The sequence below is a fragment of the Zerene cesonia genome, chromosome 19, assembly GCF_012273895.1.
Source record: "Zerene cesonia ecotype Mississippi chromosome 19, Zerene_cesonia_1.1, whole genome shotgun sequence".
Lineage (NCBI taxonomy): Eukaryota > Metazoa > Arthropoda > Insecta > Lepidoptera > Pieridae > Zerene > Zerene cesonia.
Genome location: NC_052120.1, coordinates 372,030 through 398,084, shown reverse-complemented (window position 1 = coordinate 398,084; position 26,055 = coordinate 372,030). Strand labels below are relative to the sequence as shown.

The following is a 26,055-nucleotide window of genomic DNA, read 5'->3' as shown; positions in this document are numbered from 1 at the left end:
GTGATTCAAGGGGTGTTAGCGGATGTATACTAACCAGCTCCTGTGACCCCTTCAATAAAGCGGCTTGACGTAAGACAGTGGGGTTATACATGACCCAAGCTTCTTTCCCTGAAGGATTCCCCACTTAAAAAAGAAGGGGTGTACCATATCGTTTGTTTTGGAGAAATTTTATATTACCAACGTCTAGACGAAAGAAAAACACAGTGTTGATTAACCTTATCCTGTTGGAGATCCAAAACACACTTGGCTGGCGTTACTACCACGACTGCCAACCATACTATGCTACTCTAATTCTTTAAATTGACCGACACTCATACGGAATTTCAGAAAAATACCTCAAAGAATATTTGAACAAAATCATTCCAATTATAATTGCATCATTTTATAATCGTTGCGTAGTTAGTAGTTGCAATAAACAACGAAATAATGACATGTTAGGAAATCCAAGGGAACATGTTTTAAACATTACGTGACTAATGTTGTGTACATAACTATTAGCTGTAGAGATTTAGATTTGTTTCCGTTAACAACACTCATATCATAGACACGTTTATTTATTTGTCAGGAAAGGGAAAAAAGCATTTAAAACCTTTTTAATATAAGCTTTCTGCTAGTAGCTCATACAAATTCTCATTTCAATGATTACAATATTGAAATTTATTTTGTAGATAGAAACCTATAACACATAATTATTATAAGACAGAGTTATACATTCAATTATTTAATATTTCATAGGGTAAATATTATTCATCCAATGTTTATTACACTTACACTTATTACTCAATGGGAAAGCCAGGCGCCTGATTTCATATTAAAATCTCACCTATATATCCCGCAATAATGTATCAGACAGTCATTTGTTAATATGAAGTGAATATATACCAATGCAGATGTTAATTGTAGAACACAAAAAATAACTATGGAATAAATAGAATGGGAGAAGGAAGAAAAAAAAAACAAAAATTAGAGGAAAATAAATTACGGCCGATCTAAGGTCCTGACCACATCCTGATGTGGGAGAGGTCTTAAGACCGAAAAAATCCGACATAACTAGTCCTGCGAAAAAAAACAATTACAACTTTGTAGGTGTTTATAAGATCTACAAGCTCATTTTTTACTTTTTCACATAATCTCATAATTTATCTGAAAAATTCAAAGAAATGTTATAGGTTCTTATTTATTTATTTATTTTTTTTTATTTATTACTCTTTAACAAAAATTGTACAAGAAACTTAAAAATATATACATATATTAATAACCATTAAGAAGATGAAGAGTACAATTTGTTAGGCGGCCTTATCACTCAGAAGTGATCTCTTCCAGGCAACCCGGGCAAAAGGTAACAAGCATTAATTGAGTACTGGCGGGTCGAGAAACAGAATAGCAAAATAACTTACAAACATATACATAATATAATATATACATATACACATACACAAATACATAACACAAATACGTACAACATTGTCATATATACATATAAATCAAATTAAATATTAATTTCAAATATATAAAGGAGACTTAGGATGATGAATATAATAAAATAAATACCAACTAAATACATACACATAAACAAATTACTGAGCCAAGCTAGGAAGGGAAAGAAAGTGTTGACGTACTAGATTCTTGAACTGCGAGGCACTCTGAGCTTGTCGGACTGTTAGTGGCAGGGAATTCCACAAATTCACAGTAATTGCTGCAAAGGACCGGGCATTGAAATTAGTACGTCGGTTCGGAACTCGAAGGATAAGCCTATTTTCAGAGCGAAGAGAATAGCTTTCATTGTGCAAGAAGGAAAAATTGGACTTTAGGTAAGTGGGAGTCGAAGGATCAAAAAGGATACGGAACAATAAATGCAAACAGTGTAGATCCCGGCGAAGACGGATTGGAAGCCACTTGAGCTTTTTTCTATAGAAGGAAACATGGTCATATTTACATTATACTTTACTTTATTTACATTATATTTTTAAAATTTATTTATTTCTACGAAATTCGGTGAAAACTAAGATGCAGTAGTATGGTGCATGTCTTGTAATATTATGTTATCTATGACAATAGGGATATCCATTATCGCTAGTTTTTTGAACCTTTGTGTTTATTTCATCTAATTAGTACTAATATTTCCTCTTGTTGATATTTTTTTACATAATTAAAGATGGCGCTATTTAGAAACTACCCGTGAAAACGCTCGCGGTTTTTGGAACACTTTCACCGTAGGGTGAAATAATATTATATAAAGTCTTTAATGCATAAAACTCATGTAAAATCATACACAAAATATTACTATTATACCATTATTTTTATTTTTTGGAAAGATATACATTATTTAGGTTGTCTGTATTCCCTCAAAATGTCGAATACAATATTATAATGTTAAGCGTTTTAGGGATTAGCGCATACTCACGAACAAACATAAAAACAGGTACTAAATATTTTTATGTAGGTACGTCGTTCTAAGGGCGTATTAAAGTTGTCCCATTTCATCATATTTTCCATGTACAAACAAACAGTAAAAGCGTAATATTTTCATATTAATGTTTTTTAACCGACATCCCAAAATTGCTGGATGTTCTCCGTATTTTTTTGGCCTTTGCTGCTCTTTATCTCCGTAGGTTTCCAACCGATCGACGTGTTGTTTTTCTATTATATTTGATAACGAAATTGTTGTCATTCGACCCCATTTTAGAATTTATAATGATACGTGCCGCAAAAGGTGTCAATGACCTTTTGTAAAGTAAATAATTATTTAATATTTAATCGACTATAGTAATAGATTGCTGTATCATAAAATACATATAACGAATTGCAATCTATAGAGCAGTTTTGAAGTTAATTCGTAACTAAAAAAATCAATTCTCACAATTGACAATAATAATATACATTACATTAATATCACAATATATATAATAATGGATAGTACATCTAATATAATATTATTACTTACTTCTAACCTTCGCCAGTGGATATGCCCTCAGCATTATCTAATGCTGAGGCATAGGGCCTACCCAGGGCTAGCGATTTGCCCTAGGTAAACCACATAACTGACAACGTGTCGGATACCGGGATATTATATTTATATATATTCGGATAAACGGAATTCCTAGAATGTTATATTTTTTTCTCACAGATTGACTCTTGTATATAAGAATTTATTTGGATAAGATAACCCTTTGATGGCGTACTTAACCTTACTAGTAATTTTACCCCAATAAAAAATTTGAGTGTTTATTAGTAATACAAAATAACCGTTTTTACTAAATTCCTATATGGATATAGGTATACACGGTATCAAAAAAATATATTATTTCATATACTGTCACTATAGATAAATATAACTGAAATATATTTCAATGTGCCATAACATACATGTTTCAATTAGTAGCCTACTAAGTATTGCTATACGAATGCCATATTAAAAAAACAATCTACTTTTAAATGAATGTTGCCATTTCTGCTTAGAACTTAAGCATGGTGATCACACATTTGCGGTTTGTTTGATGCTTATTACTTCATTTCTTATATCTAAGGGAAAATACATGACGTTTTCTGTTTACACAAAACAACGTTTAATTTCATGAGAACTTAATTATTGAAATAACAGGAAACTCGAAAACTGAAAACTGTATACCTACTTTTGTATTTGGGTAAAGACAATAATTACTAAAGCAGTATTATATTATATGCAGTTTGCATTCAAATAAATTATTGTGTATGTGGTAGTTGAGCACGCTTCGGCACGAATTGGGCCGGCTAGCACCGGGGAAGTACCACACCCCCACAGAAGACCGGCGTAAAATAACATACTGCTGTGTTTCGTTCGGGGAGTGGGGGAGTCGGAGGCCCATATCCTTTTCCTGACCCTTCCCAGTCCTTTCCTTTATTCCTCTCTTCAATCCTTTCCTAATCCCTTTCAATATGCAGTCGGCGATCCATATGAAGAAGCGTAAGGTCTGCAATCAACCTACCACCTCTCCAAATGTTCACGGGCGGTGGTAGCGCTTATCATCAGGCGACCCACCAGCTGCATTCCCGACTATGACATAAAATAATTTATACATAAGTATATAATAATATATAACGATATTTATACCGTCAAAGTAAGGGGAAGTTTTTATTCCAGAGATTAAAAAATACGAATACCAAGAATTCATTAAGATTACAATGTTATGTTGTGATAATTATTATCTATGACTTATAATAAACAAATTAATTGCCTTGTATATAACACATGTACATACATTTTATTTTTTATTTAATATGGTCATCCAACATCTGTAACATTATAACTTATATACAGGATACAAACACAACATGTAAATTTTACCATTTTACTTTTTAAGACAAAAAAGGAAATCTCTATTTGGAAACTACAAAAACAAATGATAGGTATTTATATATCTTCTAAGAATTTTTAGTACTAACCCAGCTTCGCCCGGACTTGGCCAATGTTATATAGCCTACAAGCTTTTCGCCCGCGGCTTCGCCCGCGTAGAATTCGCTTATATCGCGCGACATGGTAAGGAGTATTTTCTTCGCATTAAAATTTGTTTGTTCTTTACCACGTTTAGTTCCATCTTCATACCAAGTTTCATCAAAATCGGTTTGACAATAACGAACTTTCATACCCTCTTTCAACCCTTTCAACCCTTTTTTCGCGATAAAAAGTATCCTATGTCCTTTCCCAAGTTCAGTTCTATATTCATACCAAATTTTATCATTATCGGTTCTGTGGTTTAGGCGTGAAAGCGTAACAGACAGACAGACAGACAGAGTTACTTTCGCGTTTATAATATTAGTAGGGATGTTACTCAGTGAAGATCCAGCTGTGTAATGGTGAAATAATTTTTGAAATCGGTCTAATGATTTTTGCGTGAATACGTTAAAAACGTTCAAAAATACAAAAATACAAAAGTTTCCTCTTATAATCTTAGTATAGTATTTAATATAATATTTATATTGTCTAGAATTGCTTCTAACGGAACGCCGTTGTAAAAACTTTTTTCTCAAAGGTTCAAACTGATACATTTACTTATTTAACTAGACTTATTTTAGAAGCGCTTTTGAATCGTCAAAATTAAAGTACTTAAATACATTGTTTACCGGCGGTAGAGAAAGCAGATTCTAGAGAGACAATAAAACTTTCTACATCATCATTATCATCTTCATCGCCAGTCCATATACCTGGTAATGGTTAAGTGTGCATAAGCGATTATTACAGATGTTAAGGAAGAAAGTCAGGAAGATAACTAATACCGAAAGCATTTAATGTGTAAAATGACAATAATAGCTTTTGAAAAATAAAACAAGATATAACCTTAAATCTAGAAGAGAAAACTTAGCAGTTGATGTGTTTACATTAGTTCCAATCAGAAGCCACTGTTGCACCGATCATGTTGCAATAAGTTTTTTATATTCCATCGTTATCAGCCCATAGTTGATCTAACTGCAGAGAAACAAGCCTTTGACGATTTAGATCACCCAACACGCTGACGAAGTGCGAGTGAGATGCCACACGTCGTTGAACTTTTTATTCTTAACTTGTCGGTTTCCTAAGGATTTTTTCCTTCACCGTTTCAGGCACAGGTAATATTAGTAGGTTCAGATTTTTTTTTTTATTTTTATTTTATTTTTATTTTTATTTTTTTTTTTTTTTTATTTTTTTTTTTATGTCATAGCCGGCAGCTGAGCTGGTGGTTCGCCTGATGGTAAGCGATCACCACCGCCCATAAACATTCGCAAAGGTAGTACCTCTGTGAATGCGCTGCCCGCTTTTATGGGGTAAGGGATGAGGAAAGGATTAACGACTGGAAAGAAGGAATGGACTGGGACGGGTGAGGAAAAGGAAACGGGCCTCCGGCTCCCCCACTCACCGTACGAAACACAGTGGCATGCCACATTTCACGCCGGTTTTCTGTGGGGGTTGCTAATCCGGTCTTTGACCCCAATTATCGATTTCATATTTTTGTTACTTACCTATATGCATTTTTTTAATCGACCAATGGAATTCTCAATTAGCTGCAAAGTAAGGTTTGTTACCCACATAGGTATTAACTACCGACCCTGGTTTTATACAAATACGAAAGCCCCATAATGTCAATATGTATGCAATTCTTCAGTTCTAAAAACACTGCATGAATAACATAGAAAAGGTAACAGTGAAGCCAACTAGTCCTTTTCCGTAACAATAAAAGAAAATTGTCGCTCGTTCCATTTATAAAAATTTGTGTTGGACCTTTATGCCACCATGAAAGGGATTGGAGAAGAGGAAATAATTTACGGAGCCTACAAAAATAAAACATTTGAAAGAAAGAAAATTCCATGCAACACAAATACCTACTATATTTCCTTGTGTTTAGTGTGTCATTAGAACAGTTATGCAGTCCTTTGATGTTAGTTGTTTGGGATGTTTCTTTTTATAATAGGTAGGTATGTATGTAGCAGATGTATATTAAATCGCAATTATAACATACATTTCAATTAGTTATATAATCATCCCCTACAAAAATTTCACCGACATTTTTATAAGGAGAGGTACCACTACAAATTAAAAAATGGGAACAAATGACGTTAATTTTCACACAAAACCCAAAAAGAATCGCGTCAATGGTTCGTTCGTTAAAAACCCATGACGTTCTCGAATTGCAAAAACAAAAAAAGTGCTTATTTAGAGTTTCCTCCGTTTTTAGGAACGTGTCGGTTGAAAAATATCTAAACATCAATTATTTCACAAATGACACCAGGCCATTATAACGGATACCTCATCATGACGGCTGCCTGAAGCCTCATAGGAGGCCTTTGTCTCTGCAGTGGAAACATACATGGGCTGACGATGATCGTGATCATAAATTCCACAAATGCAAGACAATTCGTGGCTTGGCTTACTGAACATTTCAGAACATGATACAGTCGATGTATTGTGGTTGGAAATAACGATTATGGGTTTAGTTTTGAATTATCATTCCAGTAATAAAATATATCCACATTTGTGGATTGATATTTGCTTTCCGAGAATTATAAGTTAACACGCACATATTTACAAACCACATTTTAGTTATACCCCCTGATTCGAAATTAATCGACCATTTAATTTCAAACAATTTTCTAATACTAGAACATTTCATGCAAATGCATTTTAGCCTTAAATTGCGTTGGGCATGGAATTTAATTCAACTGATTTGCTACGAAAAATCGTAATTATAAAAATTATAAGTATACGCTACATTCGGTGCTTTGGCTCAGTGTACATATGCCATAGCGTGAGTTATATTTCAAATAATATTGGTCTGTCAGATGACAGGCAACATGGCCGCCGGCCAAGAGTGTGTTGGCGTTGCAATATCTCACCTTGTCCCTTGGGTGCCAAGTCGTGACACGCAACACGCCTTTTACGAATTAAACCCTATAATATCGGGATGAAATCCTAAAATGTTATAAAATATATACCTACACTTCTCCAATTTTAACACTATTAATTTGATTTTTAAATTTAAAGCATTGAAATGCTTTGTAAATGAGAAATAAATCAAATAAATGGGGGCGTTGCTACGGTTTGGCAAAATGAAGCGGGTTCGAATCACGCCGTGATCAATTTTTTTCTATTCTTTAAAAAATTGGTCGCCATTTATTTGTATATATAACGAATATTTTTCTAACACAGTATCTCATATTTAACATATTTAGCAAAGCTGAATATATTGAACTGTTGCTACTTGTATTTAATTCTGGTAATTTAATTAATATTCAAGCAAAATTATAGAGAAGCCTTACGAAAAGCTTAGAAATACCTCGTAGCAATAATTGACTACGACCAATTCAAGTAATTTTAAATTTATAAAGTGTACGCTTAAGCTAATATACAAAAAAATAGCAATCTTAAAACTCAAACAACATATTTAATTAATAAAAACCACTACATATCACAATATTATAAGCGGTTTTAATGTGGCGCAGTTAGACTACTGACGGTTTTCCCGAGCAGGAAAACCCGGATGTGGCATATGTAAATAATTTTCGCAACGCAATTTCACAATGCAAACATCTGGACATTTGTTTTCGTATTTGTAAAATGGAAGATTACTTTCTGTAGGCGTTTTAATGGACGTGACGCGTGCGGGAGTAAATGGCCTTTTCGTAATATTCCTTTTAGACAAAGTGCTGCAATTAAATATATGCCTATACATAACATATACCTTAAATATATGCATAATTCCGAATGTTTGTAGGAATGCATAGATGTACAAGGGTACATTGATGCGAGAAACTTATGTTGGAATCTGTATGCAATTTGGTAGAGATAGATTATATAGTCTTGATTATATATATAGGCTTCATTAAGCCGGGGACCATATCTATTTTAGTTAAATCCTACTAATATGCTACTATCCTACTAATATTATAAATGCGAAATTTTGTAAGGATTCATACATTCCTTTTTTTTCACAGTTTTTGCGTGAAAGAGCAACAAACACACGTTTGTTTATGTTATTCCTACGGGATACGGACTCACGCGGGTGAAACCGCAGGGCGCAGCTGGTGATCCATATTATCATTTTAAAACCAGTCCTGTTTTTATTCGCATGTCTCCCTTCTATTCTTATCTAGCAACTTTATTTATTTACATCGATGATTCCTAATTCTTAAAAAGCTACTGGTACTGGTACATATTATATAGGCAATGTTTGAAATCGAAACAGCAGTTCTTGAAGTTAGTGGGTTCAAAGAAGCAAACAAACTCCTCAGCTTTATGGAAGCATAAACTTACTACACTTGGAACCAGTTATTACCTACTCTGTTAGTCGAAGCAATTTCTCATGTTTCTGCCAACTCAGAATTCTGAAACGTCAGTATAAAAAATATAACATAACACATTTAAAATGCACATAAAAGTGTCTGAAAGGTATGTGTTATTATAAATTCAAAACGTTGAGTCCTTATTGCTGTTTGTGCTATAAATGACGATCTTTTTTCAATGTATTCCTTTATCAATAACGGAATTCAAACCTAACAAAGAGAAAACTAAACTAGGTACCAATAAAAAACTTTTAGGTCTCAGACTAAAATATTCCACATATAGTTCGGTTACAAATGAACTGTAATAAATTTTCGATCTCAAATTACACAGGTCATTGACATGAGTAGGTACCCCAAAAATACCCAAACAAACACTTCGTTACAAGAGAAATGATACTAACACGTTTTTCCCGCTCGCGCCACAACATTCGTCGGTTTTTACGCATTGTAAAAATATTTGTTTATTCCTCAACAAGATCTGCATTCGTTCATTTCTGCCAAGGATTGGCCTGATGCCTCATGGGTTTTGATGCAAGAATCCAGCGGATGAATTAATCACCCCGACGTTAGTCATATTTACCAACGATTATGTTTACCGTGTTACCTTACTCGGCACTATGATTGTTTATGTACGGGTCAATATATTACCTATTCTATCAAGGCCATTACAGAAAAATGTCTAATTTATTCTATAAAGACATCTAGAGAAAACATATTAGCAGGCAACTATATGAGTATGGGCATGTACAATAGATGAACTCTCTCCAATTATTATTCGCGAAATATTGTTAGTTTTTATATTGACGTGTGATGAAAGTAAAAAATGAAGCTTTCACTATAAAATTAAGTTTCGTCGTATGTATTTACACGTTTAAGTTTCATATTCACGTGGTATAAGTTTAAACACTCATTTGCGTGCAATTATTTGTCATCATCATCATCATCAGAGCATATATGTTCCCACTGCTGAGACACAGACCTCCTATGAGGGTTCAGGCCATAATCCACCACGCTGACCAAATGCGGGTTGGCAGATGTCACATGTCGTCCAACTTTTTTAATTCTTGGACATGCCGGTTTCTTCACGATGTTTTCCTTCACTGTTTCGAGCAGTAATGATATTATCCACATGGGCAAATAAATTGAAAAATTAATTTATTTCCTGCACACTCATATGGTCTCGAACCCTGACTTATGAATTGTAAGTCCAAGGTCCTCACCACTGAGCCACCTCTACCATTATATGTACAATGAACTAATGTTTGCGCTCATGATGACATTTGCAAATGTCATTTTTAAACTGGATTCTGCATTTTGTGTATTGGTGCAAATGCGAGTTTCAGATGCTGGCTGCATAAGGTTTGGTATTACAGCAGACATTGCAAATTTCCACGGAAGTTCGCAATTCCTTGAATGTTTTTAACAATGTCTATACTATATGTTAATTACATAATAACAATAAGTTTATTAAATAACAACGATAATTTTAATTTTTTATAAAAATATATTTAATAAGATTTAATTATGCTTATTATTACAAATTTTACACTTCATAATTATCTTCATCGATCTTTCCAAAATAAAACTCTCACACTCAATAATATTATTTACCAAAACCATCATTTCTATTACTACTATAATCACAGAATATATTTAGAATTAAGTTATTTGTTTCAAAATTCCTTGCCTAATAAGAGTTTGACATTCAGATGTAGGTAAGAAGTGTCTGCTATTCTTTTTCAACAATATAACATCACCATCTTCTAATTCCAATTTACCATAATCGGCTACACAGAGTACCTCTATAAAGAGAGATTTTGGAGGCCGTAAGTTTTCTGTTAGATCTATACCGCTGTAGCCTATTTCTTGTCCCAAAGACCTCATATAAGAAGCTAAATTTGTTGAATATTTAGAAAACCACTCATATTCACTATCTGATAATAGTTCTCTGATGTCTGGTGGCAGGACAGAACCAAATTCCCACCTCAATGTTTTAATCTTGTCCATCCGGTCATACAGATAGGCTAGCAAGCATCTTTTATTGCGCTCTAGTGCTGAATGCCTTACTTGAACAGTTGTCCATAGAGATTTATTTTCTGTTGTTGCATTGCTGAAATTAGGGTGAAGGAATTAATAAGAAACAAGGTCAGGAGATTAGCCACAATTAAGGTTATAGAAAAATATCTCAGTTTATCCAAATAATTGAGGAGTACCCACCATGAAAATTTTACTTAATGTTTAAATAATTTTATTAAGACTCCACATAATGATAGATACTTACGCATCATTCATGTTCAGTTTGAATAAAACATGCATTTCTTCTATGATCTGCCGTATTTTTTCGTCCTGTAAATGAAAAACAAAAGATCGGAATGAATTTTTATTATTTAACATAAATATTTATTTTGAGATCTTTACTAATAAATAAATGTTCAAAATAACAAGTCTCTTACATTGTACTGGTCTAGTGTCTCTCGATTTCTTTCAGATTCTTTCAGCAGTTCTATTACTTTTTCACCAAACATTTTATATTAAATTATTATTTATAGGCTCTTTAAAGACAATGAAAGTTTAAATATAAAAAATATATGTTTTTAAACATGAAATTAGTTTGTTTTTCTAGTAAATATTTTTAAAAGTTCAAAACAAAATAAACTTTGTTAACAAACAATTGACAGACGTCAAAATTTTAAACTAAATGTTGACCTCTGTCAAAATTCCGGTGATGCCATTTTGTTGCTGTATGAATAAATACTCTGTGCTATACGTATTAGAGCCTTTGCCTGCTTGCAAAAGACATACTACATTTTCTTTCTACATTCAATCCAAAGATTCAATCATGCAAAATTTACAAAAATGATAATTACTATTACCTATCTGCAAAAAAGACTCTTTATAAGATCTCCGTATAAGATCAAGAGCTATAAATTATATGATTCCCAAATCCCTTTTAGTAACGATACTTAATATTAGAATTTGATAACCACAGAATTATTATATACATACCATAAAATAAAACTTCCATGACTCATGTCTGTCTTTTAAAAACTGTTTATTTTTACGTTATCCACAATGATTTTAATGAGCATTTTCAATGCACTTAATAAATAAGTGAACGTATACAGTCTTTGCAATACGCTATCTTGATAAATCGATTTAGTACGTGTATCCGATTAATGGGAAAATTCCTTCTACGCAACATTGTTGATTTGTATGATAAATATAGCGTTTAAACATGAACTTTATGTGGTTGCAATAAAAGTTAATTTGGTGTATCGTCTTCTCAGGCGTTAGCAAAGTTTTGCAATCATTCATTCATTTCATTTCTCCCGTGTACAACTCTGCTTCATATTCACTAAACTAATTTTCTTGCATTGCATTTGCGAGTGGTTAGTGCGATGGTTGTTTTTATGTTGACGTAAATAAATTCATAATTTTAAACATGCTAGTGTGTCGGTGCTAATACTAAGTGATATACGGATTTTGATTTCTTTCGTGATTTATTAGAATTAAAGTGTTATTCAAAATGAGTGCCAAGAAAGTTTTCGATACAAAGATTCACGAGGATGAAAACACAGATTCGGGTTTTCTGTCCGGGCCTCTGAGTGAACAGCTGGTGTCTGAAGAATTTGACCCAGTAGAGGAGCCCAAAAATGAAGCACCAAAGGAGAGTAGTGACAAAAATGTGATCAGTGATACAGTGGACTTAGATAGTGGTTTAGATTTATGTTTATCGGAGCGTCTTTCAAGTGTGAATTTAAGCGATTCTACGCCAGTAGCCCAGCCGCCTCTAATTATAATTGGAAACGAGAAGCCACAAGACATCCCACCCCTCGCCATATTATTTCAACAGGATGATGACGGAGACACGTAAGTTCCACATATCTTTATCTGGTACAAGTAATGCTAACATCTGGAATATGGTAGACTGGTTACTATGTTACAAAAGACTTGAAGATTTTGTTTTTGTAGTTTGATGGCCTTGGACGCTATAATCATAGTACCTATCATATTGAAATTGTTTAGCTTTTAGAAACTAATTTAACATTCTTTATTGCAAATATAATGTTGTTTTTATGTTTGAAGAGATACTTTAAACACTAGAAATACTTGTAAGTGTGTGAAGAGCCATAAAGCACTGCCTTAGCAAGAGTTAGCAACTTCCAATGCCAACCTTATCACCATAAACTTATTATCAACAAATTGTGTAGATTTGTATCTTTTCATGGTAGGAATTTGTCTTGTTAGCAATAAAATAACATTGCTTAAGTAATATATTGCAACTATATCTTCAAGATAACAGAGCTATGAAGATAAATAATATCCATACTAACAAAATTAAATATATTATTTTTGGTTAAATCCAAATTGCTTAAATGTGTCTGGGAATCATTCAGAACCTGCCTTGTATCCTGCTCTTTGTGTTTATTATCAAAATACAACTGTTTAAATTGTTATTTTATTCACTGATCAATATGTTGCATATATAACATTTGTAGGTTCAATAAATTATTAAATGCATTATATAGTATGGTACTGGATAAATTTATAGCTAAGCCTCTTTAGCCATTATGAGAGACAAAAAATATTGTCTAACATACACAAAAAAAAAATATATATATGTAATTGGCTTATAAAATACTGTTATGTTACATTTCCATGAGTGTTCTGAGTACTTACAGTAAATATAATTTGGTTGCCTAGAAGAGATCACTCTTTAGTGATCAGGCCACCCGCTGTGCTGGTTTAGTTTTGAGACATTTTTTTCAGGATGTGTTATGTATGCCAGCACTATAAAGTGTAAATAAATAAATAAATAACATATATATATGCAAAAATACGAGATATTTTTGAAATCCTAATTTTTTATTTTATTTTTATGCCAGTTGTGAGTAAACACTAATTATTAGTTGAATTGAAGTATATTAACTTCAACAATTTGAATTAAAATCTTAAAATTATTACAAAGCATATTAATTTTACAATTATTTAATAAATTTTGATATAACACACATACAGAATTGTCGTAATACAGTGAAAATGTACTATTATTTTTAAATGTCATGTATGCTTAGCATCACCATCACTAGACTGTCACTTTATTCTCACATGAACAGGAACAAATAGCGTTTATTACAACCATAAAGAAGTTGCTAGATAGAGATAACTGTCATAGGCTTTTGATTGGTTTAATTTAAATGATACATTAGTTACTTTAAATAATGATTACTACAATAAATGTTTGTTTTGCTTAAATTATTGGCATTGTTGCAATGAATGCTTTTTATAAATTTATATACTTTATTATAAAGTAAATAGATAATAAATTACTGATAGTTCTTTTATCATACTTTCTTTGTTCCTAATGCTTGATAGAAGGAATGTAATTGAATATATGTTAATTTATACATTATGTTTATGGTTGCATTTAGCAGTGATTTTATTACTATTGTTAAAGGCCTTACTTATTTATGTTTAGTTTCCTAGTTTTTTTTTTAACGATACAGAGATTCATTAACTCTATTGTAGTGGATCTACATAACTACTCTCTGGACATGTTAACTTTAATTCTTAATCTTATTCAATTTAAAAGTTCTTCCAATTTATGTACAACAAATACTATGTGTTCATTATAACATTCTTAACACAAATCATTATTTCCCACCTCAAGGCTATTAGGCTAATTACAGTTTAATTTACACAAACATAACTATGTTAATATTACTATAACATATACACATAACATTGGGTTTTTTTACCTGCTCTTGGTTCCCTGTAGAGCCAATGAGCAAATAATGTGGAAAACCCAACATCATGCTACAATCTTTTATGATTTTACAAACATTAGGTGTATATATGAGTTGGTATAATATATATGGTAAATCTCAGATTCGGAGCATCTATTTGAGATAGAAAATCTAACAGATGAAGATATTTTCCCGTCACACACCTCACAATATAATTTATAGCTAACTTTTATATTAATTCCAATTTAAACTCTAATAATTTTATATATTCATACAATGCACTAACCTAAATATTACAATTGTAATGTTTCACTCTTAATATTGTATAAAATTGAAATACTAGGCGCTTTTAATAATTGAAGCATGTCATATGTACCATTAGCAGCATACTGTTATAAATCGCATACCGCTCCTAAAAAAATAATCTCTCCTTTTGAGTAACATTAGCAAGGCAAAACACATAACTAAAACCAATTCTCATAATTGCAGACAACTCCACATTGCTGCAGTCCATGGCTGTGAGAAATCAGTGGGCACACTCATCAGGGTGTGTCCAGACAAAGCGTGGCTCGACATCCCCAACGACTATGGTCACACGGCCCTGCATCTAGCAGTGCTAGCTGGTCATGCGGTTGTTACGAGGATGCTCGTACGAGCTGGCGCCGCACTGGGCATTAGAGACCACACGGGCAGCACGCCGTTCCACTTAGCAGTAGAGAGAAATAACCCGGACTGCCTCCAAGCGTTACTCGGCCGCAGTTCAGAAATCCCACCTAGAAAATTATCCACAATATTGGACCAGAAGAATTACAGAGGTGAGTGCTTAATCATTTTATTAAAAGCTAAATGATTGAGCATATTCCTGGAAGAACTGATCAGGAAATACCGTGAACGTTTGTCGTTATACCTCACTACCTTGTTGAAAAGTTCATCTGATTCATTGTAATTACCCACAGCTGTATTCCAGGATGTTTTCCTTCATTTTGTGATTGTATTTTGTCTAATTGCGGTTTATTAATATTCGAAGTAATACGCTTAGTACAGCTAAACTTATAGCTGTAATTCAGTACGTTTGACTCATGCACTGAATCTATTCTCAGAAGCTAACGTTGAATTCGTTACTTGAATAGGTCGCTATAAGAATCCATAAATATAAAATATAGTTAAAAAGTTAAGTATATATTTTTATAACATTCTTTAGAATACTACGCAACAAAACGTTAATAAAGCATGAAATAATTTTATTTTGCAAAAAATAGTAATGATATCACCCGTATCAAAGCACCATTGACCTCTGATGTGACGACAAGGGACGTAGCGACCGCCGCATGACTAGATATCGAATTTCTGAACATTATGACAATTTATTCACTCAACATTACGTAAATCGAAATCAATCTATCTTGGGGAATTTTTAAGCATTTAAAGTGCAACTGTATTATTATCTTCGACATTACATTGTTTAAAAAGTATTTGTTTGAGTACCATTTAATTTCATACCTATTAGGTACAAACTACGAATTCGTGGCATTTATTGATCGTGATCTTAGGACATAAATCGGTCATTGAAGGCTTACGCGCTCGTGACAGCATAGGGCGATTAAGGAAAAAACATCTCAGCGTGATGACATTTGCAATAGAAATTATAACGGATATTAGCCTGCCGGATATCGAGCTGTTTACCTTCATAGCTATTGTCAAGAAATTGCCTAGGTTACAGGCACGCGAACGCACACGTCATTAGAGAAAAAAAACAGTTTCACTAGGATGTGTCGAGTAGCAAACCTGTTCAGATAACACAGACATTGTTTACGTGATCAGACGCTAAGGTGTCAGTCAAGGTCTTCATTACGATCAATGGAATCCGAATCCTCCGAGAGTCACGCGCGGAGGGCGTTCGCTTAGTTCTTAGAAATCACTAGAAGCTTTTTCAGCTTTACTTTTACTTGAAGCGTAATCGTTGCACACATAGTACACGTTATAATAGATTGTACAATTATGACGTAGATGTGAATCGTGAGGCTACGTACCGATACATATATAATATGAACGCGTATATCTTCCGTGAATAAAATGATTTAGGACAAACAAATTCATTTCAGATAAAGTAATTTATTTCCTGCTAATTCAAATAAACAAGGTTTTATCCGGTCTTCGGAAAGCATTATAAAGGTATTAGTTTTTGAAATAAACCAACAGTTCGGTACGTGCGGTTTTTCCCGATGTTATACAATGCTTTGTCCTCGCCTTGAAAGTTTCAGCCGCTGTTAACATAAGGTTTTACCCATCGCCCTGGCCTCGTTAGAGGAGTGTTCATAAAATATCAACACTTTTGTTTTAATATCGTTCACGTTAACGATAATAGTACGGATGAATAAAACAAAATTAACATCGGGTTTCCCCAAAGATTCGGCGTTAATAATACTGATGTAAATTACGGTATATTAGTGGCAGCGCAACATGATGGGTATTCCCAGTGTGGTCGCGTAACGAGCGAACCGGCCCGCGGTGAAAGCGTACCACTCTCCGGCCGGAGTCTTCGGGGTATCCCACGCTGGCCGTGCTAATTGCAACGTTACGTGGCTACATGTGTGCATGTCGTGGTTTTCCCATCTCATATGATTTCAATGATAAATAAACGAACATTGACACGTGTATCAATTATGTGTGTCACCTTTTGTGGCTCGGCGCGACGCTACATGCAATAAAATTAAAATTTGCTTTGCTAATCACTATTCACAAAGCGGTTTCCTCGCTCGACGATCAATTTATTCATGCTACAACTATGCTCTGATATGATGAATTACACGATAATATCGCAGGGGACATTAACATTATGTAAATAAATTTCATACACTTACATATAACTCATATACTCGTGTACATGCTGTGACCCTATTACAAAAAACATCGTCCCGTTTATGTTGGTCACGATTCGCGAATTCGCAACCCAACCCACAAAAATATAATTCAAAGAACCGTTAACGGAAAACACAGCTATAGAAAAGGCATGAAAGGAAAACCACAGGTTGGACTAACGACTATAATGGCTGTTAGAAGTAACAAAGCCTTTGATATACATCTGGGTAATTCCCAGGTGAAAGTAAGCCCGAAGGCATCCGACGCGCGGAATTCCCAAGTCTTATCTGATGACGATAATATAAACGCGTTGTTTGTTTTGCATTATCTGTGGTATAGTTTGCAAGACAAAACGTAATCGCAACCACTTCACAGTTTCATAGAAAAACGTTAATAGTAAAGTGTTAAAACATATATAATACACCTACTCTATGTTTCAACGCTGTATATCCCTATGGCCTACGCCTATTTTGATGCGGATTTTTTCAATACATACGAGTGATTCCAGAGGAAGCTTTTAATGTAGATAATATGCATGATAGCACTCGTTCGCTGCCGGGGCGGGTCGCTAGTTTAATATTAAAATATGATCGTGGTCAAAGACATTAGGTAAACCGATGACCGCACCGGTTTTTTCGAAAAACAAATCAAATCCGGTTTCCACTGAATAAAATGCGCCGAGAAATTATGATGTTAGTTGTTCCTTGTTTATATTTTAAAGGATTATAATATCTGCACTCCGGTGAAAATTACACATTTCAGCAATTCTTATCTTTTAGTAGAAGTAGTGACTAAACATTTCAGTTGTTATCTATAATTAAGTATCTAGAAACATATTGTAATACATTTATTGCTATGTAACCACATTTCAGAGCATTTGTCTGACTGACTTAACAATTTTAAAGCGTTTTTTAATTAAGGATTTACTCAAATTGAGATAATTCTAATACAATGATGAAATTGTTTGACATATCATGCTAAATGAACCGCAATTTATCTGTACTCTTAATGAATAAATGTTCAGAAAATTCTAAAAGATACGGAGTGATGAATTATTGGCTTAGTTATTTGTTGAATAACAAATTATTTATGGCTCGTCACTCACTGAATACCGTTATCGTATTTGAGTATTAATAGCTTTCTAAAGTATAGAAAGTGCTGGAGCAACGTGAAGCCAAGCTGTCTGTGATGATTAGAAAATAAGATCATAAAATTACGGTTACGTGCTTGAAGGTTATTCCCTTCGTGGCTTTTAATTCATTTGCGTATGGCACAGTTGAGATCGCTTAAATTGTTATCAGCTGGTATGCTTTAATAATATCTACTGGGTTTTCCGGTTTTTACAATATGAATAGAACGGAGTATTTCTGATAAATTTAAGCAGAACAGTGATTTGTAGAATTTGAGAACACGATCGAATTTGCAAAGTTTCTTAATGACAAGCTTTTATTAGCTTCAACAGCACGTTTGGATGTTCGGATGCAAGGACTCCATTATTCTCGATTTTGAATCGCTTTAACAAATTGAATACCAACTTTGGTGGATCGGTGTCAATAAAATAATTTCATAAGTTTACTTTATTATCCCGATTAGGATCATAAACTGGATTAAAGTAGACTGTAAACGGGATTAAATAATTTCCCTACGTATACTCTGTATAAGAGTAAGTGATACAAATCAATTGATTCTATGATTAAAACGTTTTTTTAAATCTATATATAGTTTTCATTAAAGTTTTATAGAATATTCGAGTCGAAACTTTTGCATATTATTCACCCGTCTCCCAAGACGCGGAAACAGTGAAAACATCGTCGACCATATATGGCGAGGGCAACAGCGCGCGCGCCGATCGCCACATTGTTGGGAAAACCCCACCGGCCCCCCCGCGCGCCCCCGCCCCGCGCTCGCCTCGCCGCTCGCGCTCGATCTACGCACCTACTTTATACTGTGCCATGTTTATAACTCTGTGACACAAGCAAGTCCACCGCAATCCGTGAATATTTAATGAGTAATTTTTAAATCGTCGTCAAAACAATTCGCAATTGTCTCATTTGTTATAAAAAAAACTCATACTTTTCTTCACGATACATTTACATAAAGTCGGTTGGATTCTTAAAAAGTCTTATTGTGTCATTGACATGCAAATATACGGAGACAATATTGCCTCTGACGCAGCTACTGTACATAAAATAGTCTTGTCAAACAAGTTATCATGTGAACTGAGAATTCTTGAATGTAGTAGATCGATACAGATAATTAAATAGCTCACCTAAAATACAAATATATACTAAAAAGTAGTCCCAAAAAAATGATTGGATATTTGAAAGGTTCATTAGAATAACCAAAAAATTTTTATTATTCAGAGGTAAATGTAAAAATGTAAAAAAAAAGCCTCTCACTAGTAGAGGCTGCACACAATTCGTGGCCGTATAACGATTAGTCAATTTTCCGAGAAAACGATAAGAATTTCTAGGAAGCGCGAACATCATCGATGTGGACGCATAAATTGAGGTAAAACAAGTAGTAGGTATCGGTGTGACTATCTAATGATTTGCATCAGCTCATCTAGCAAACATAATTGACCGTGTGATGTTTTAATATATTAATGTCTCGTCCACGTTGACGTCAGTTTCCTTAAGGCTATTGAAATATTTCTCAAACTAAACATTTGGCTGGACGTAGATAATAGATCGTACTTCGTAGCTACGTTTCGATATAAAAAGCACACGACCGGGCGATTTATTTTTGGTAAAGTCGAAAATACTGCTGGAATTAGGCCAACGTCTCTAATAGATGCTGAATATGCGTGCTTAGAATTTCTTACTATGACTTTATTTTGGCTTTCAACTCACATAGCCATACCAATTTCATACATGCATTACATAATTGGTTGATTAATGGTTTCTGTGTACTCTTTGGCCATTTCATTATATTAAGAGAAGCTATTTATTGAAAAAAATATTACAACAAAAACTGGAATTTACATTTGTTTAAGCGTCGTATTAATGGGGTCGCACAGGGGACTTGTAAAGGCCCTAAAATCTAATTAAATCGCCTGTCAATGATTTCGTCTAATAAAATTAAATAATTCTCGCTAATTAGCTTTACCTTATGTCGAATTACATAAATTATAAAAAGGTTTGTGGATACAAGGCAGAATACGAGCGGATGCCGATTAATGTAATGCAATAATCAATATATTATGAGGTATTATGTCATCGACTAAGCTCCGTTTGTTACGTGGTGTTTTTGAAAGGCGAAAGGTCAGCTTCGCGGTTCGATTTATTGTTAATGATCTATTAAACGATTTTTTTTTAATTTCGATTACCTTATCTAAATCTTCATCAGTTAGCAAAATATAGGCTAGGTATGAATTAACCATTATTTTATATTATTCAAATAAGTATTATTTTGCCTTGTTAATAAAGCCATTTTTTAAAGAAAAGATTTATAATAGAAATTAAAATGTACCCATGTAATTTAATGTGTGTAATATGTACATATGTGATCACATCAGTGATAATCATACTATATTATAGCGATATCTTTATTATATGGTATAAAACCGTGATTATATAACTTTCTGTTTATACGATTACATAACACAACAATCAGTTATTTCATTACACAATTCGTTTCACTGCCTCTTCACCTTTGAATTTGAAAATTTTCATAATATTATAATTTCATATGAACAACGTCACGTTAACCATAGAGGCGTAACCAAGCAGTAACAGATACACGGACATAAAAGCACCTTGACGTTGCCCATTTCCTATTTATCTATCACTTTACATATTCATTATCTTACGCAATCAATGTGTACTCAACTGTCTATTTACTCTGCTTTTTTCTAATTTTGTTATAAGTATTAATAAAATTGTTTTCGTTGTTCCAGGCCAGACTTGCGTGCACTTGGCAGCTTCCGCTGGTCACGTGAAGTTAATACAAATGCTAGTCTACTACGGCGCTGATATTAACGCTATGGTTAGTATTATAAGACTATTTTTGTTTTCAAATTATAACAACCAGAAGCAGAAAAAGACTTCGATACGATATCACCATTATATCTTCACACGCTGCGTCGTATAGTCATTGTTAGGCTAGAGTCTAGGTTTTGGCCAAATGATAAAAATTTAATCCATTTGTGTTATGTGAATTCACTAACTCATTTTTTTTTTGAAAACCAACTATATCCGTCCTCCGTAGTTTTAAAAGAACGATCGAATAGGCCTTCCAAAATTTAAATGCGTCATAAACAAATCTTATAATTCTGAAATTTCTGGAAGTCTATCTAACGATGCATTGTCGTTGATTTATGGAATAACCCTTAAGCATTTACGCATTCGTCATAGTGTGTATATTTTCCTTGAACGTTTGCGCATTATAAATCAAAAACAAAACGAAATATATATACAGGGAAAGAGACAGTGATTAAGCGATGTGCGTTATGCAATTTGGGTGGCATAATAACTGATAAATAGCTCCGAGCATTTAAATGATAAAATAAATAGCTTTATGCCACTAATAAACAATAGTATGTATAAAAGTTTAATAGATTAAGTGATAGATCGGTGTTGATCAGCTAAAACTGATTGTTTTCCCAACATAATTGACATATAGTGCATTCACAACATATTTTAAAAACATTACAATTTGTTTGATTTATACCTGATGTTGGTGTAACTAGGCGGAATTTCAATAGAAAGTGTCTACCATCTCCTCATGACCACGAATCATGTAAATTAAAAACTTCTATCGTTTGAAAACAGCTTTCAAAACGGAACCCAGTATAAATCGGTTAAAGTAAGGCGTCAAAGGTGGAATGCTGAAAGTCACGTTGATCGGCCGCTTTGGGAAACCCGCAAATAATCAACAGATAAACGATAACCGGGTTTTCACACAACCCTCGACGCAATCGCCTTGTGCATATCTTGCGTCCTGCGTGTGTGCTTAATCATTGATTACCTACATAATCGGTCACAAGGTGCATGACCGCTTTCATACATCAATACGTATTGACCCCTTGGTATATACTTATTGAAGTATCGGGATATATAACACAAATACAAGCGCTGCTATATAAGCAGAAAAACATATATATATATTATACGATTTTAAATATAATTTGCAGCCAACCGGTTAGAGACGCTTGACGAAATTCTATAGTATTTAGTTTATTTAGACAAGTGCTTGATATTATAACGGAATTACTGAATCCGCAATTGAGATAACTCGAGAGTATGAACAGAATATTTAATCTTGCGTGCCCCATTTAGATAAGTTTCTTTAATGTTGATTTTTGTAAGTGCCTTGTTTCTGATAATTGTTATCTCTTCGGTACGCAATGTTATAACAGTTTTCGTTTCATCGGATCATCAACGCTAAGCACTGCGTTGAACTGTAAACGCTTAGTATAATTTCGTTACTAGTCAGCGCCATCATTAGCCGTGCTCATGAACGAGTGCGAGCAATTTGAAAACCACTGATCAATATAAGAATAAATTACGTTTCGTCTCGATTTTCTGTAGACAAAGCTCTGTAAGACTGCGTCGCTCTGTTCATTCATCCTGTACACGTGAATCTCTAAAAGGCCATATCGTCCAACAGGAAGGGCTAGCGGGCTGGACGCCGCTGCACATCGCGGCGCAGCGCGGCGACGCGCCGCTAGTGAAGCACCTGCTGGAGCGGTGTCCCGGCGTGTCGCGGGACGCGCGCGACTACGCGGGCCGCACCGCGCGCCGAGTCGCGCGCCGCGCCGCCGCCGACCTGCTGCGCCGCGACGCAGAAGACGACAGTGACAGCGAGGATGACGTGAGTTCATTTTTTTTTCTTTTCTTTTGTGCCAATGTGTTTGAATTATGTGCCAGTGTTGAGTTAAAGAAAACACTTTTTTTTTTGTTTTATTATGCGTGTTTTTTGTGAGCTGCCAGATTTTTCATTTAGATTGATTGATTCTTTAAAGAAATTCTAATGATAACATTTTGATTGCTATGAATTTTTGCCGAGTGCAAACGAAATTTATTTAAAAATGTCGCATACTAATGCCAGCTTATATTCTTATTATAAAAGCCTTAAAAAGACTGTAAACCAATAATGTAAGTTCACACCTATGAATAATTTAACCGCTATCTCTGCGATGCCAATTTTTTTTTCAACGCATTTAAAATATTTATCTTTTATGGTAAACGACATATGTCATAATGACATGGGTCATAACCCATGTACAAAATATCTCCTGATTATAATTTAATATAAATAGGGAAAACGACATAATAAAATGTTTATCAGAAGAAAAATGCGAGTAGGCATAATTTGAAATATTAGCATCGCAACGCCGGTTTCTCAAGGCTTTGAACGTGTTTTGTATTCAATACATTCACAATGAATTCTAATAGGTTTCATTTTTTGTATTTAATATCAAAATGATTTAATAGCTCATTGCGTTTTCTTAGTTAGATTTAGTGAAAAAATTATTTCGTAGTAAACTCTAAACGTTATAAAGTGTGTTGATTTTTTTTGGGACGATCCACATTAGATGTGTTGTACCCTGTTTAATAGAAAAAAAAACAGATAGATATTTATATTTTGTTTATAGACATTTAATATAGATCTAATCTTTATATTTATACATTAATAAACAAACTGTAGTGTGAAAATGTTGTATAATTAAAGTGAATGTCTCTTTCAGATGTACGACAGCGACGGTGATGTCGAGAGCTTTTTCATATCAAACTTCTGTCAGAGCCAGATGAGCCCGATCAACGTGGCCTGAACAAACAGACAAGCACGCGAACAACAGTACTACGTGGCATTCATAAACGTTTAGCGATACAATTATAAAAACAAGCTAACAACCAACCAAATGGCGTTATAATGACGTGAAACATATCGACAAATAGCAGCGAGGTATTCGTTTCGCGCGCTCTGATAAAATATTGCTGTTTTTTTTTTTTTAATATGGCGCGCTAACACCAAGTATAGACGATGTTAAAATACATTTGTGAAGTTATTTAGTGTGGTTTTAATAGATTAATTTCTCAGAATTGTTACACTCATGCCTAACTTCACACTGTACAAATAATGTAATAGCTTTAATTATATGTACGCTTGAGAAGTTCACTCCAAACGTATTTAAGGAAAATGTGAATGGTGTTTAAGAGATACAGGGGTCAATTTAAACAGATAACTATGAAAGCTATACAAATACGCTCCTAATTATCGTAATATTTGATTGGACAATGTATTTTATATTTTATACTCAAATATAAATAATAATATAACGGTCACATTAATTCTGATTCCTAATTCAAATTGCGCGCCCAAATAATAAATGAAAATCGTTTATGAATCGGCCATGTATATGTTGTTGTATTTCATAGCAGTTTACAAAGTATAATGAAAAATATCACTTGACCAAAAATATTCCTTATTTTGTAGTGTTTTAAATTTTTAAGTGCATATTTTGTAAATTACTATGAGAGCAAATAAGGAATTGTAAAATTTACACTTGAACATTTGTTTTAAAAACATTTCAGACTAAATAAATGAAATAATGTTACCATGATATTATTTATTGGATGTTCTTAAAATTATACAAACATGGTAATATTATTTTATTTATGTCAAAGTGTATCGGCATGCCGACACTCGTCAAACGAATTGTGTAATTTAACGGTGTGGTAGCCGTAAAGGGCTTAAAGACTAAACCGATTCTGATGTAATTGAAGAGAAGTTAGGTTAGAGTATTGTCAGCGATAATATTGATGCCTAACTAACAAATCTGTCTACAAAATGTCTAGACTTGACCGATGCCATTATGAGGTCATACTATAGCAGTAGTCTTCCTATATTTATAGTTATGTATGTTATGACTGTTATTAAACTATGTTATTTATGTATTTGTTTTTATTTTATATGTATGTACTGTCTATACCGTGATGATACTTATCTTTTCTTTATTCGGCAAATTTTATCGTCATTTGTTATTATTTTAAAATGTTTGACAAAGCATTGCGTTTTGAGTCGTTGAGAATGTTTGATGGATCTATTTAGATACTGGGTTCTATTATGATTTTTGGAAAAATAATTATTTTGACACTAAAAGTAATTTAGTAATATTTTGAAGAGATTAAAGTATAATAGAGACAGTTTTGAACAGCAGAAACTGCCTTCATAAAGTTTGCATTTAAACAAGAGATATTTCACTTCGCCCCAACTTTCAAGGGAAAGCAGTGGCTGAGGTTTTATAATCTCTACGAAAAAAAGGTTCTCAATTAGATTTTTTATCTGTGCAATATAGTCTGTCATTACATTGCTTGGCATTGTGACACGATTTCACATTATCTATGTTTCAAATAACACATACGTTTAAAACAAAACAGATTTTGTATGTAATATCTGGAATGAAATTGTAGCAATAACCGGTTGTATTTGTTCTAATTGGGTCACAAAGATTTATTATTTTTTTTTTTTAACTATGAAAAGTACGAATATCAATAGTGATTTGAAATATATTGAATATATAACATGTTACAGTAGCTATAACTTAATATTTTCTTCGTGTATTCAAAAAAAATTATTTCCTATGATGAAACTTGTAATTTTAATTTGTATGAACTATGACAAATATATGTATGTATAAGATTCAATAAAATTA

The 26,055-nt window shown here is 33.4% G+C and overlaps 3 protein-coding genes across 3 annotated transcripts in view; 2 read left to right on the top strand and 1 right to left on the bottom strand.

Annotated features, from left to right (window-relative positions):
- LOC119834712 (NF-kappa-B inhibitor cactus-like) overlaps positions 1–25,663 on the top strand; it is a 39,200-nt gene extending 13,537 nt beyond the window's left edge. The window contains exon 6 of the mRNA XM_038359175.1: positions 24,232–25,663. The gene's annotated coding sequence lies outside the window, so the exon portion shown is untranslated. The remainder of the gene's footprint in view (positions 1–24,231) is intronic.
- LOC119834714 (DNA replication complex GINS protein PSF1-like) lies at positions 10,356–11,384 on the bottom strand. Its single transcript, XM_038359178.1, has 3 exons — positions 11,244–11,384; positions 11,072–11,136; positions 10,356–10,900 (listed from the first exon to the last, which is right to left on the bottom strand). The coding sequence occupies exons 1-3, from the start codon at positions 11,313–11,315 to the stop codon at positions 10,450–10,452; spliced, it is 588 nt and encodes a 195-aa protein (XP_038215106.1). The 5' UTR covers positions 11,316–11,384; the 3' UTR covers positions 10,356–10,449.
- LOC119834713 (NF-kappa-B inhibitor cactus-like) lies at positions 12,139–25,293 on the top strand. The gene is made up of 5 exons (XM_038359176.1): positions 12,139–12,660; positions 15,027–15,352; positions 21,295–21,383; positions 23,007–23,210; positions 24,088–25,293. Exons 1-5 carry the CDS (start codon positions 12,317–12,319, stop codon positions 24,169–24,171), a joined length of 1,047 nt encoding a protein of 348 aa, XP_038215104.1. The 5' UTR covers positions 12,139–12,316; the 3' UTR covers positions 24,172–25,293.
- Positions 25,664–26,055: the final 392 nt, after the last annotated feature.

Bases quoted from the DNA above. Each gene is read 5' to 3' on its own strand.
- LOC119834713 (XM_038359176.1), top strand. From the start codon at position 12,317: ATGAGTGCCAAGAAAGTTTTCGATACAAAGATTCACGAGGATGAAAAC. The intron at 12,661-15,026 runs GTAAGTTCCACA...TCATAATTGCAG, and splicing joins CAGGATGATGACGGAGACAC to ACAACTCCACATTGCTGCAG. The intron at 21,384-23,006 runs GTTAGTATTATA...ATCGTCCAACAG, and splicing joins GCGCTGATATTAACGCTATG to GAAGGGCTAGCGGGCTGGAC.
- LOC119834714 (XM_038359178.1), bottom strand. From the start codon at position 11,315: ATGTTTGGTGAAAAAGTAATAGAACTGCTGAAAGAATCTGAAAGAAAT. The intron at 11,137-11,243 runs GTAAGAGACTTG...TTTCATTTACAG, and splicing joins AGACACTAGACCAGTACAAT to GACGAAAAAATACGGCAGAT. The intron at 10,901-11,071 runs GTAAGTATCTAT...CCCTAATTTCAG, and splicing joins AAACTGAACATGAATGATGC to CAATGCAACAACAGAAAATA.